Source organism: Dichotomopilus funicola (assembly GCF_033296635.1).
Source record: "Dichotomopilus funicola strain CBS 141.50 unplaced genomic scaffold C8A04scaffold_32, whole genome shotgun sequence".
In the NCBI taxonomy this organism is placed as follows: Eukaryota; Fungi; Ascomycota; class Sordariomycetes; order Sordariales; family Chaetomiaceae; genus Dichotomopilus; species Dichotomopilus funicola.
Genome location: NW_026944053.1, coordinates 239,298 through 251,644, shown reverse-complemented (window position 1 = coordinate 251,644; position 12,347 = coordinate 239,298). Strand labels below are relative to the sequence as shown.

The 12,347-nt window shown below is 55.2% G+C and overlaps 5 protein-coding genes across 5 annotated transcripts; 2 read left to right on the top strand and 3 right to left on the bottom strand.

Annotated features, from left to right (window-relative positions):
* Positions 1 to 354: 354 nt before the first annotated feature.
* On the bottom strand, positions 355 to 1,192 carry C8A04DRAFT_37368 (uncharacterized protein; the record flags this gene model as incomplete). Its single annotated transcript, XM_062783849.1, has 3 exons — positions 355 to 849; positions 954 to 1,031; positions 1,142 to 1,192. 3 exons carry the CDS (start codon positions 1,190 to 1,192, stop codon positions 355 to 357), a joined length of 624 nt encoding a protein of 207 aa, XP_062636944.1.
* A 631-nt stretch (positions 1,193 to 1,823) lies between these two features.
* Positions 1,824 to 2,600, top strand: C8A04DRAFT_28767 (uncharacterized protein; the record flags this gene model as incomplete). Its single annotated transcript, XM_062780771.1, has 2 exons — positions 1,824 to 1,980; positions 2,248 to 2,600. The coding sequence occupies 2 exons, from the start codon at positions 1,824 to 1,826 to the stop codon at positions 2,598 to 2,600; spliced, it is 510 nt and encodes a 169-aa protein (XP_062636943.1).
* Positions 2,601 to 6,029: 3,429 nt separating this feature from the next.
* Positions 6,030 to 7,781, top strand: C8A04DRAFT_37366 (uncharacterized protein; the record flags this gene model as incomplete). The annotated part of the gene is made up of 2 exons (XM_062783848.1): positions 6,030 to 6,382; positions 6,440 to 7,781. 2 exons carry the CDS (start codon positions 6,030 to 6,032, stop codon positions 7,779 to 7,781), a joined length of 1,695 nt encoding a protein of 564 aa, XP_062636942.1.
* An 896-nt stretch (positions 7,782 to 8,677) lies between these two features.
* On the bottom strand, positions 8,678 to 9,924 carry C8A04DRAFT_28765 (peroxisome membrane protein; the record flags this gene model as incomplete). The annotated part of the gene is made up of 2 exons (XM_062780770.1): positions 8,678 to 9,726; positions 9,819 to 9,924. The coding sequence occupies 2 exons, from the start codon at positions 9,922 to 9,924 to the stop codon at positions 8,678 to 8,680; spliced, it is 1,155 nt and encodes a 384-aa protein (XP_062636941.1).
* A 687-nt stretch (positions 9,925 to 10,611) lies between these two features.
* Positions 10,612 to 11,448, bottom strand: C8A04DRAFT_37364 (thioredoxin-like protein; the record flags this gene model as incomplete). Its single annotated transcript, XM_062783847.1, has 3 exons — positions 10,612 to 10,827; positions 10,892 to 11,331; positions 11,400 to 11,448. 3 exons carry the CDS (start codon positions 11,446 to 11,448, stop codon positions 10,612 to 10,614), a joined length of 705 nt encoding a protein of 234 aa, XP_062636940.1.
* Between the last annotated feature and the right edge of the window lie 899 nt (positions 11,449 to 12,347).

The following is a 12,347-nucleotide window of genomic DNA, read 5'->3' as shown; positions in this document are numbered from 1 at the left end:
TTTTATGAATGAGAGGGATTCAGTATGTCACTTGTACAGCGGCGAATTTAAGTGTTATAAGATTTGAGAGGCCGTTAAAATAGATAAGAACTTGGTCGTAATCATGTAGTTATGGTCTATTCAAAAGGGACCAGAATTCGTACTCTCGGAGCAAAGCCTGCCTCCTTATAATATCACTCCGCCGTCATAAAACCCGCAAGGACCCCAAACTCCGATAAATTCCAGACCAAAAAATTTCCGCCTTGAGCACAGGAAATCCCCATAAGTATTCGTCATCGTCCCAGCACCCCAACGTCCTAGCGCAAACACTAACTCCCCACCATCACCATCCTGCCCGGATTCTAGCCTTATCTATCAAGCCCTCAGAGCCCTAAGCCGCTGCTGCAGCGCATCCTCCACTTCCGCCGTCGGCTCAGTCGGCTCCTTCACAGGATCCACCTTGCTAGTCGAGGCCTCATTCAGTTCCTGGCCCAACTCGAGCCCAGCATCGTCCGCCAATTTCCCGAGCAGCTCGTGCACGGCGTCGTCGCTGACCTGCACCGAGGTGTTCTGGGTCATGGCATCCTGGTAAATGCCGTTGCTCATGGCGTATTCCTCGTTCTGGTTACGGAACTGCTCGAGCGTGAGGAGCGTCTTCTCCGGGTTGGTGGAACGCTGCGCGCGCGACATGGTCTTGGACGACTGCGCCATCATGGTGGTCATGCGGTTCATCGCGTTGTTGGCTTGGATCTGGGCGAGGGAAAGCTCGGCGATGTCGGCGGCTTGGTCCATTTGTGTGGCGATTGCTTGCTTGGCGAGGAGCATGCGGGCTTTTTGCGCCGCTTGGGCGGTTTCACCCTTCTTGAGGAGCTGTATCGAAGAAGTATTAAGGTCAGCGATCGAGTTAATCGATAGGTTTGAGTTGTGGACTAAGATGGAGTGTATTTAAAGGCCGTAAGAGCTGACGCGCGTACATTTTGTATTTGCTTCTTCAATTCATTGTCCTGCTTGGCAGCCTTTTGGGCTTCGCGACGGGCTTGTTTTGCGTTGAACTAAAGTACACCGACGTTAGACAAGAGGGACCGGTTTGGTTTTGTGACTAGTTCAACCACTTCCACGGATGAGACGAGTGGAAGAGCCGGAGATGGGGAGGGGGACGAACCCGGGCTTGGAACTCGGTTTGCATGTCGCGGGCGAGTTGACGGTTCGACATGGTGTCTTTCGGTTGGTCTAGAGAATCCAGGGAATCGCGGGAATCAAAAGGTGGTGGTGAGATGTCGAGCTTTGGGGTTCGTCGAGAGGTAGGCGTTGAGGGATAAGGTTCAGGTTCAAGGTTACTTCCATGATGGAGCGGCGAACTTGCCTAGGATGCAGGCAGGCTGAGCGACCGTTTCCAGGGCGTCAAAGGCGCCGAAGCGGCCTCCTGTTTGGCTCAGGTGGCCAAGGGGCGGGGCGCAACGGGCCCAAAGAAATGGCGGGGCTAACGGGGCGATAGCGGTCTCGGTGGCCCAATGACGCACAGATTGTGGCACGTGTGGCTGGTGATTTCAGGGATTTGCGCGGGCGGTTGCCTCGCAGAGTCCAACCTTATCCGAGCGTTGCAGATGCACGCGTGCCCAGAGTGGGTAATGCAACTGTGGGCCTGCATACAAGCCACACCATGACCCGCAGCTTGCACATGGATGGGCCCGGTAGAACATTTTCGAGAAGTCGAAAGAGCTTTTTTCTCACACCGTCACCTCGCCTTCGGATTGACCGCAAGGTTTTCTCCTCCCCGAACCGAGCAGAGCAGAACACGACCACGACCAAGCCTCCCTCTACACAACCTCAGAACAGCGGCAAAGATGTCGGCCATGCGGAAACACAACGTCACGACCTTCCCTCGTCCGCCCATTGTGGAGCGGACGAACCGTCACATCCAGATCAAGTGGCACGGCCAACTAGTAGCCGACTGCCCTCCCGGCGAGGCGTACTGGGTGCTGGAGGCCCATCATGCTCCCAGTGCGTATCCTTTTTTTTCAGTTTCTCCATCAAGATCTCCATCGCCGTCTCCATCATCATCATCCATCTCCATCTCGATACCCGTTTTGGTTTCCCAAGACCCCTTTTTGCCTTTCCCCCCAAACCCTTACTCATCCGCCAGACCCGTATCCGCCCGACCGATATCCGGCGGGTGACGATCCACGTCAACACCACTTCAACCACATCGTCCCCGTTCTCAACAACACGGATGATAGCTAACTCTTTCTTTCTTTCTCTCCTCTGCAGCATATTACATTCCCCCTGCTCGAGTCAGGCTGCCTCTTTCGACCACCCCCCGTTCGACCTTTTCCGAGTTCTTCGGCGCCGCCACCAACTATGCCATCATGAGCCCGATCTCGGCGGCTGAGATTCTCAGCAATCGCATCTGGTCGTTCAACGAGCCCCCCAAGGAATACGAAGCCCTCAAAGGCTACCTTGCCTTCTTCGTCGGCCCCTGGGAATGCTACGTCGACAACGAGCGTGCCCACGCGCCGCCGGGCGACTTCTATGGTGGCTGGGTCACCAGTGACATCGAGGGACTCGTGAAGACTCCTCACCAGCAGCACCAGTGGGGAACGAGCTGGGACGGCGTTTTTTGAAGTAAAGACGCCATAGACAACGGCGATAGGTGAGGGAAAGAAACCGGAAAACTTTTCACAAAAATCCGCCACCGCTATCTTCACACGATAGCGAGGCGGCGGTCAGCATGTTCGGCGTTGGGGTGAAACGGTCCATAACACAACGGGGAAGGGCATTCGGGCTGGGGCGAAGTGGACTGATAGACGGTCATCGGAGTAGAAAAGTGTTTTCTCATCCAGGCTTAGAGCATTTTTAGTTATTGGGGGGAACGTGAAGGGCCGTCGACGGGTATTGAGCTGGCCCATATCACTCGGCTCCCATATCGATAGAATAGAGAACAAAAATATGCGGCTGAGCCTATGAACTTGCATAGTAGCAGCGGCCCGAGTAATATACCTTTTCCCCATCTCTAGTGGAGCCAAGGGAGGAGTACCAAGGACAGAGAGGATCGATGGCACAGATCCATCACCAACTCCGCTCCAAAAGCGTAATTCTCGTGCCGCTTGACACTCCCGTCTCCGTCTTCCCCAGGATTCTGATGTCACCTCCACATCGCCATCAAATGCGGAGGGCGACAACCCTGTCGTCCTCCGCTCCCCGTTTCCTTGACTGCCTCCGCCGTTCGGCGCACTTCATCAACAAAACCGCCTCGGTTCCCAACCCCAGGTAACCAGCTCCACATCACCAGTCGAGGAGAGTCTTGAGCACCCAAAGAAGAAAAGATCCGGGGAAGCCCCTCGTCCTGCCAGCTGTACGGCGTTCTTCACGGAAAGGGCCTAGCCAGGGATGCCGGGCCGACCGTTTACCGTTCGCTGGAGTGCAATCCAGGATTGTTCCAACGCGCTTGCGCTGTGGACTTTTTTGACGTTGGCCCTGGTTGGGGCGTGTGGAGTGGATTGTGGAAAGTTTGGAACGGGAGGCGGAGAGCGAAGCGGCGAACCTTCGCTTGGCCTTCTAGGCGCGTCTCGGCCTGAGCGGTCAACCTGGGACCGCCCAGCCGCTCCCTCCCAGGACCCCACATAGTTGTCAAATAGAGCTGGGGAATTCGGTGCGAAGCACTTGCGACCGATTACATAGTAAGAATTCCTGTTACCTATTCGTGGATTTTATCTAGGTGTTATATCTTCGTCGAGAATATTTGTTGTAGGTAGAGCGGGCGATGACAGTGCGACCATGGGGGCCCTGATGAGGCACTTTCTGTGGCAAAGCAGAAACCGGGAGGCAATGGAAACAATTCCTGTCGGGGATTTGGGGACTGTGCAACGCAAGAGTGCACGTGCCGCCAAGACGGAGAGACTCCAAAACACCGCTTGGAGAAAGTGCAGGCCACAAAAGGTTCCGGTTCACCTTTCTGGGCGCTCCGGAACGAGACCTTCCCCTCAAAATGGAGCAGGCATTGCACTCATGAGGGGAAACACACCCTTTCGCTTCCCCGGATTTCCATGCTAATATTCGGAATGGGTTGCATTTCCCCAGATCATCTCGCCATGGCGGTCCGCCGTGGTTAACTGATGGAAAAAGCAGAATGGGTTTTATCAATCTCTGGTGTTTTTTAAAGAGTGTAAGCAAAGTGCCGAACGCGGTGGCAAGATGCGCTTTCAAATCCTCAGTGGATGTTGAACGCAGTCAGCCCGGCTTATTTTGCAGCAGCGGCGTCAGCAATACGAGCGCCGACACCCTTTGACACCCGGTATGAACCGCAGTTTTAGTTCCCATGAGAAGTCAGTCGGCGGAGCGTTCAAGAAACGACTTCAACACGGGCTTCCCTTCGCCCATCCCCAACCGGTCCACGCGGCCCGCCGCAGTCCCGACTCCATACTGCCTTGGTCTGGAGTCTGGATTAATTAAAATCTGGGGTTTCTCGAACGTTCGCTCCCGGGAGAACGACTGCCGCGACAGCGCTTCAATGCAACTCCAGAACGGCCGTCTGGGGCCGCGATACAACGCAAATATGGGGGTTCCTGGTTCGTTGGAGCCCCCTGTGTCCGGGGAAGATTCAGCCTGATTGCTTCACCACGACTTCGAATCTTCGTTCAGCATTCCACGGCACTTCCGCTTTTGATCGAGAGCGGTTTTCGACATGTTTGTCACGGGCAACAACGAGGAAACACCGGATCAAACATTGAACTATCACATTCAAGTTGATGGGCGGGGAAATGCCTCCCTGAATTCCATGGTAGTAGTCGCGCCGGGGCCTTGCAGATAGATGGACACATGCAGCAGGATGAGCGACTGTGCGACGAGACAAATGCCACTCCCGGCCGCAGTGCTGCCGAAACGAGGACAGGCCCGAACAACCTGTCTCGGCGTCGTGTCACCACTGCCACAACTTTGAGTTGTTCAGCTTGTTGAATGCAGGTGCAGAGGTGCAGAATAAGACTGCAAATCAGCTCTCTCAATTGGAAGGTAGCTTGAAGTGGAAACGTCGTGGAGAGTCTTTGCCCTGATTAGTTAGGTCCAAATGGCGGCATCATGGTGGATGCGTCCGAGTTCCACTCAGAAGTCGTCCTCTCGCCGTCCAGCTGCGGAAGACGGCAACGGGAGGTCAGCGTCCCCGGCGCAGTCGGCACCACACCGCACCATCCGATTGTGTCACCGAAAGAAGCACAGCCAGCGAGCAAGATGGTGGCCGGATCCCTTTTGGCAGCGCCATGTGTCAGCATGCAGCCCTTTCGCTGCAGAGTGAAAAGCAAAAAAAAGACAGCCGAGGGAGGCACCAGAGGCACACCGCCAGCCAACTCATCAAGCCGGGTACAGCTGCAAGGCAACGCCGCAGCTCCCCATTGATCCCAAGGAAAACGATGGTTCGTGCCAGGACAGCCGGCTGGACGGGAAGGTGGAATTTCTCCTTGATGCGTCAGGTCGTCTCCGCATCTGCCCCTTGAACATTGGCACAATCAACTGGAATCTCCCCTGAATTCGGGATGGTGGGCCGCGTGGATCTGTGGAACGAGTTTCCGGCTGAGCTGCTTGCTCTTGTTGCTTTCCCCGTTCGGACTCGGACCCTGCGGCGCCCTGCAGCCAAACCGGGCCAATCAGCACAACTCTCAGCCCACCCGTGCGTAATGTGCGGCCTGAGGCAGAAACCCCTGAAGCATACGTGTTCAGAACATAAAAGAAGCCTGGAGTCCCTGCCTCTCGCAGCGCCTTCCTTGACTGAATGCAAGAAGCCAGCTTGTCCTTTTGACCAACCCAGCCAACCACGCTGGGCACCCGAGTCAAGACGGCTTTCTGAGTCATTGAGGGACTCGTCATCCGCAATGAGACAACCCTGAAGCCTTCCTTTATCTCTTGACATACATGTTATCGAGGAACTGGGAAGGCGCCTCGTTAAAGTCAACACCACGGACCCTGCAGCAACACCCGCTCAGACAGGAAGCTCCCGCTTTTCTATCAAGCTGCAACTAAAACATCCACAAAAGTCCTCCCAGCAAGTCCACAGCGCCAAAATGTCCGAAATGAACGCCTGGGCCGGCGCCGCGTCGCCAAACATCAAGTTCGAGGGCTCGCCAACCGAGTCGCTCCTTTCGACCCCTGACGAGATGTACCCTTCGCTCTTCGGCACCAGCCCCGTATCGACCACCACCATCAACCCATCAGAAATGATGACGCCCCAGTCTGTGTCCGAGGACGGTCAATCCGACCTAACGATGCTGAGTGGCCTGTCCGCACTATCACAATCCACCCTCGCCCAAACCCCGGCACCATCCGAGGGCACTCCCGAGCCCGAGAAGAAGCCGGTCAAGAAGAGGAAGTCATGGGGCCAAGTTCTTCCGGAACCCAAGACCAACCTCCCTCCAAGGTAAGCATTTGTAGCAGCGCCAATTACAGCCGATGACGGGCCACTAACATGGTGTAGGAAACGGGCAAAGACGGAAGACGAAAAGGAACAGCGCCGGGTTGAGCGCGTGCTCCGGAACCGTCGCGCCGCGCAGTCCTCCCGTGAACGGAAGCGCCTCGAAGTTGAGGGCTTGGAAAAGCGGAACAAGGAGTTGGAGATGGCGCTCGTTCAGGCACAGCAGATGAACATGACTCTCCTGGAGGAGATCCAAAAAATTCGCGGCCCGGGCGCCTCAAGGACAACGCCATCGTTTGACGCGCTCCGCCAACCCCCCGTGACATTCTCACATCAATTATTCAGTTCTCAAGACGAGAACGCGGCTGGGTCGCTGGAACAACTCCTCCAGTCCCTCCCGTCCGCCAACAACAAGACGGTCAACCCCGCATCACTCTCTCCCACCCTCACCCCCATCGATGAGATGGCGGACGAGGAAGATGAAGAGGAGACAGCCACTTCTCCTGTTGCGGACACTCCTGCCCTCACCGAGGGGAACGCTTCCACCGACGCGACACAACATCCTGCAGAGATGTTGTGCTCAGACCTGCCGTGTCGGTTGGTGGAAGCAAGCCCCTCGAGCTGGCAGATGGTGTCTCAACAGCGACTCCAACCAACCCAGTGGCTGCTACTCCAGCTCCAATTTCTTCTAGCCTCAACCTCGGCGATGCTTTCAGTATGCCAGAGGCCCTTGACGCAGATCGCTATCTCCTTGAGAGCGGGCTCCTCTCTTCGCCCAACTCCAGCGATTACGAATACGATCATCTGGCTGGTGACGACACCGCACCCTTCCAGTTCACAAACGACTTCGACATCAACGAGTTCATCACCGATAGCGACATCAACGTCGCGCCCAGCAACGAGCAGCAGCAGCAGCACCTCTACAGCCGCTCCGTCGCAGACTCGTCGCTCCTCCCTGAGACTCCGAACCCTTCGGAAGATCCTTACCTGCAGCCCCATCCTGGCGCGTCCCTTGAAGGATGCGACGATGGCGGTCTTGCGGTTAGTGTCCTCTGAGGGATCCTCGGTCGACCGGGTTTCAGGAGCCGACGAGGCTGCCACGGTAGCAGCCAACGGAGGATCATCGCAGCAGCTGCCCCGTCGCGGGTCGATTGTTGGTTGGCCTAGCGGAGCGATGCTCCCGTCGAAGGAGGTCCTACTGTCCCTTTTGTGGGTCCTCCGCGTCGAAGAACGACGAATTCGAATCCGTGAACAAGCCAAGGCTTCCCTGAAGCTCGGAACATCGGGTGTCCCCAGGACCAGTAACATGACCAAAACTTATGTCATGAAAGTATCCTCTCGTAATAAACACACTCGCCAGGGCGAGAACCGCGCTGTCTCTTCAAAAAGGCGGCGTTTCCTTTAAACGATCTGTACGGCAATATTTTGGGGGGCGGGCACTGAAATTAGCATAGCGAAAAGGGGAGGGAACCCTGGGGTAACTTGGTTGAGCGTTGAATTTGGCGAGCCTGCGTTGAATTGCGTCGTGCTCTTGTACTATGTATCACAATCGAGACAATTGATCTTGTTCTATGACCTTGAAACTCTTGACTCTCAATTTTTTGCATTCTGTGATCCTTGTGGCAGGTCTGGTTTGAGAAACTATTTGTCACGGGCGAGCTTTGGAGGTTTCGGGGAACCCGGCTACCAAATGATAAACCAAGGCAGGGCCGTGTCGTAGATACCTGTTCGTCTCCCCCTCCCTTTTCGGCGCTCCTTTCCATGAATAATACGAATAGCAGATCTCATTTAGTCATTCTCCTTATGACCGTAACTAGTTAATAGCTTTTCGTGTCATGATAGTTTAGACCCGTCCTACATTCTTGTCTGACAAAATAAAACCTCTCCTCCATTTTTAGTTACCAAGATGCTTCATGAGCTTTTTGGCTTCAGCTCCATAACATCATGAATCTACACGACACACCAGGTCCCACGTTGTTCAAGATATACATTCGGCAACTGTTACTATTACGTCGTGAGGTTGCGAAACCTCACAAAGGGCAATGTTTCGACGCAAAAAGAAAAGCGAAATGCTATTGTATGCCTTGATGCAATCCAAACATGATACTGATGATGTACTGTACAGTAAAACGAAACAATGATAAGCAAAAAAAAAGACACCCTGCGGCCCTAACCAGTCACCACCTGCAGTAATAGTAGTGGCAGTAATAGCCAACGTCTGCTCTTCTGTTCTCCTGTCACTCCCTGTTTAACCCTCCCACAACATCTCCATATTATGTACTAAAACAAAACACACCGCGCTCATGAAGTCGTGCTAAAATGGTAATTCTCCCACAAATACTCATAATCCTCCATAATCCCCGCCACCATCCCAGGCATCCGGCTACGCACCCCAGCCGCCACACCCTTGGTGACATTCTCGTAGAAGGCGCCACGCATCGCCCACCACCCCATCCCCCACCCGCGACGCGACCACTCGTCTCGCTCGAGCGGCGTCGTCCGCAGGCCGCGGTCACGTAGTTGGCGCGCGGCCAGCTCGGCGCCGACGCCCAATAGCCAGGGGGTCCACGCCTTGCGCTTGTTTTGGCTCCGTGCCAGGGCGACGGCGAAGATGAGGGGTGCTAGGATGTGCAGGATCTCGGCGGCTTGGGCGCGGCCCTGGAGGCGGTTTAGGAGATTGGGCGCGGGTTTGATGTCGTCGGCGGTTAGGACTCGGGAAAGGAGGTACTCGCTGGTATCGCCTGGGGCAGGGAGGGATGGGAGACTCATGCCAGTTCGGGACATGACCCATTCCCCGTTGTTGTTGGTGGTGTTTTTGTTGTCGTGATCCGCGCCCCCGCCATTCGCATTCCCATTTCCGTTCGCGTATGCTGATCTATCCTGGGCGTTCCTCCGGTCCTCATCATCCTCTCCCAGGTCCCCAAAATCCAGTCCATCCTCGTCCTCCGGTTCGTCCGGTACCGGGTCCCGCTCGGGTAGTGTTGGCGTGACGAGCGGCCGCGACCGCGTGATACGCAGCAGCAGCAGCTTGCAGATGGCCTTAACGGCTTCGAGCAGCACAATCACGCGCCAGCGGACGCGCTCGCCGCGCCGCTTGGCCGCCATCTCGCACAGAAGTTCGACATAATGTACGATTTGAAGCACGTAGGCCACGCGCCGGTACAGTCCGCTCTTGAGCGTCCAGAAACGCGTGTAGCGGCCGTGGGGGGAGGGTGGCTGTGAGAGAGAAGGGGGTACGGGGAGTTTGGTGAGCTTGTGGGCGCGTCGGAGGAGGGTATCGTGGTAGAGGGAGAGGAGTTGGACGCCGCTGTGGATGGACTCGGAGGCGATTTCAGCATCGCGGAATCGGCCTGACACAACGAAGATAAAGTTAGTGTTCTGCGTGTTCTGTGCGCAACGGTTTTGGTAGCTTGGTGGGGGTCTTGGGTTTGCGTGTGCGTACCGGGAATAATGTAAGTCAGCGATCGAAGTGTTGATTCAATGCGCGACACTTGGTGCGCATTCTTGGTGATGAAGTCATCGTAGGTCTGAACCCATTGCGATGGCATTGAGAGAGGGTTCTTGATGCTCGGTCCTTTCGTTGCTGGCTGGGGCCAGGGGTTGCCCCCTCGGTGCGTCTCAGAGGAGCCCATTGGAAAGCGCAATCGAAGATGAATGGCGCGACATGCGCCGCAGTCACGATTTTGCGGTGCTCGGCCGCCGTCACGATGTTGTGTATGAAAATTAAACTGGCGATAACACGTCGAGCTAAGAACAAGACGTGGCTCTGCGGATTGCTGGAAATGACGGAAAGTTGGATGGCGGACGACCAGGGGCTGGCTGAACCCGCTGTCAGCGCCGCAGCGTGCCTCGGCTGCAAGAACGGCTGCCCGAGCTTGGCGTTCGATCAAGTGGGTCCGAACGCACGCGCGGCTCGCCTTGGTAATTAGTTAACGACGGCGGGGTTCTGGGACAGGTTTGATCTCATCAACACACATTTTAAACTTTGAGTCGCAATTGAACACAACATATTCGACATGGCGCGCAACGGCAATTTCACACAGTGGGAGGTCAGGTTGAAGATGTTCGGAGATACAACATCATAAGATTCGGAACGCTATCTCAGGAGAGCTCGACTCGACGGCTGCAGCCAAGCTTTCATCATCAACCACCGCAGCACCGACGGACTTCATTCCGATTTCATTCCTCGTATTGCATTCCTCATCCGCTCCAGCTACGGAGGACTCGATATCTAATCAAGCGCTGGCCCTCAGCTTAGCAATCCTCTTTTTCGCCGACTCGAGGATATCTGTCTCGTTGTAGATAGATGTGACGCTAGGATGCACTGAGACGGTCTTCGCCCACTTGAGGAAGTTGGGCGCCTTCTCTTCGATCGCGACTCCGAGAGATTTGGGGTGCAGATCGGCCTTGATGAGGCTGAGGAGGCGGATGGCGAAGGAGGCAGTCAAAACCTGCATTCCGTTAGCAAAACTGGCGGCGCTCGCAGAATACCGTTGTATTTCGGTTGTCTCGTACCTCAGCGAACGTGATCTTGTCACTTCCTCCAAAGTACGGGCTGGCATCCGCGAGCAGCGGCTCGACCTCCTTGACGAGCCCAGCGACCGCCTTCTCGACGGCCGCCTCGCGCTCCTCCTCAGTCTTGGCCGAGTAAAGACCAAACAGCGGAGTCTGGAATTTGGAGAAGAAGGCATCCGCAAACAGGCCGATCCGAGCACGACGGAGTGCACCGCCCGGCTCATTAGAGGCTGGGACCAGATGCGACGGGTACCTGTCGACTAGGAACTGCGCAACGATACCGGACTCGATGAGGATCTCGCCGTTGTGCGACAGCGCTGGGACTAAACCACGGGGGTTGATCTGCAAATACTCGGCCGTCCGCGGAGTGTCCAGGTCGATGATGACCTCCTCGAAGGGGATCTTAAGTTCTTCCAGGGCAATATGAGCCCGGTGCGCCCCTTATCATTGGTTAAGCTTCATTCGCATTATTCTTAGCGACGGAGCGGGCCGTGCGGATGCTACTCACATGGGCAGCGATGGTTGGTGTAGAGGATGAGTTTGTCCTGAGTACTCATGTTGACGTGTCGGTTTGCCCGAATATGTTATATCGCTGGAGTTCAATGTTCGATGCGTTGGAGATGCAATGGTGAATGGTCTTGAATGTCTGTTGGTCTTCAAGCTCTCGTAGCTCAAAAAGAGGGGGATTTATACTTCATATACTTCGTACTGCTAACTGCCATTCCATCTGTGCTTGGAGACCCGGAGGCATCCTAACAGCTGTGGCGTCATCGATGGCGCTATCTCTAGTGCAACTCGCAAGACAAAGTCTCCGCCGGCGCTCTCGGAGCTCGTCCTGTTTCATCAATTTGGCTTGGGGAGATTGCCCCGCACCCCGACTTCCCGTGAACAATAAAGATATAAGACGCGGATGGATTACCAAGAAACTCTCCGCAGATGGCTGGCATGCTTATCAATCTCGAGATCTCGTGTTCCGCGAAGCATGGTTCTCTGCCTTCTCTTCACCCTCATTCCAACCACTAGGCAAGGTTGTTTTTCATTTAAAAACCCGACGACTCCGAACTCCATGCTCGAGAAATATAAGCCCGGCATCCGCCTCAGGAACTCTCGTTTATCGCGGACGTTCTGCTCTCATGTCGCAGTTGGTGAAGCTCTTTTTGCAACTATTAATAATTACCTAGATTCGGTTATCGTCTAGATTCAAGTTAAAGCTAAACTCCCACCTTGATAGTAATCTAGACAAGGGCGCACCTAAGTTCATTGGCTTGACCTGACTTAGGGGGCTAAGCGTGGTACTCAAATACCAATACACAGTAGTGGAGGCCGGCTCTCGATATCAAGCAGAATTGGGGAAGGGCGAGGAGCGAGCATTCCGAGTTCCGAAACCAACACCTAAGACACAGCTTGCGTTCCACCCTCCTGCAGAAATTATCAACTACAGTCAATGGCAAGCCGG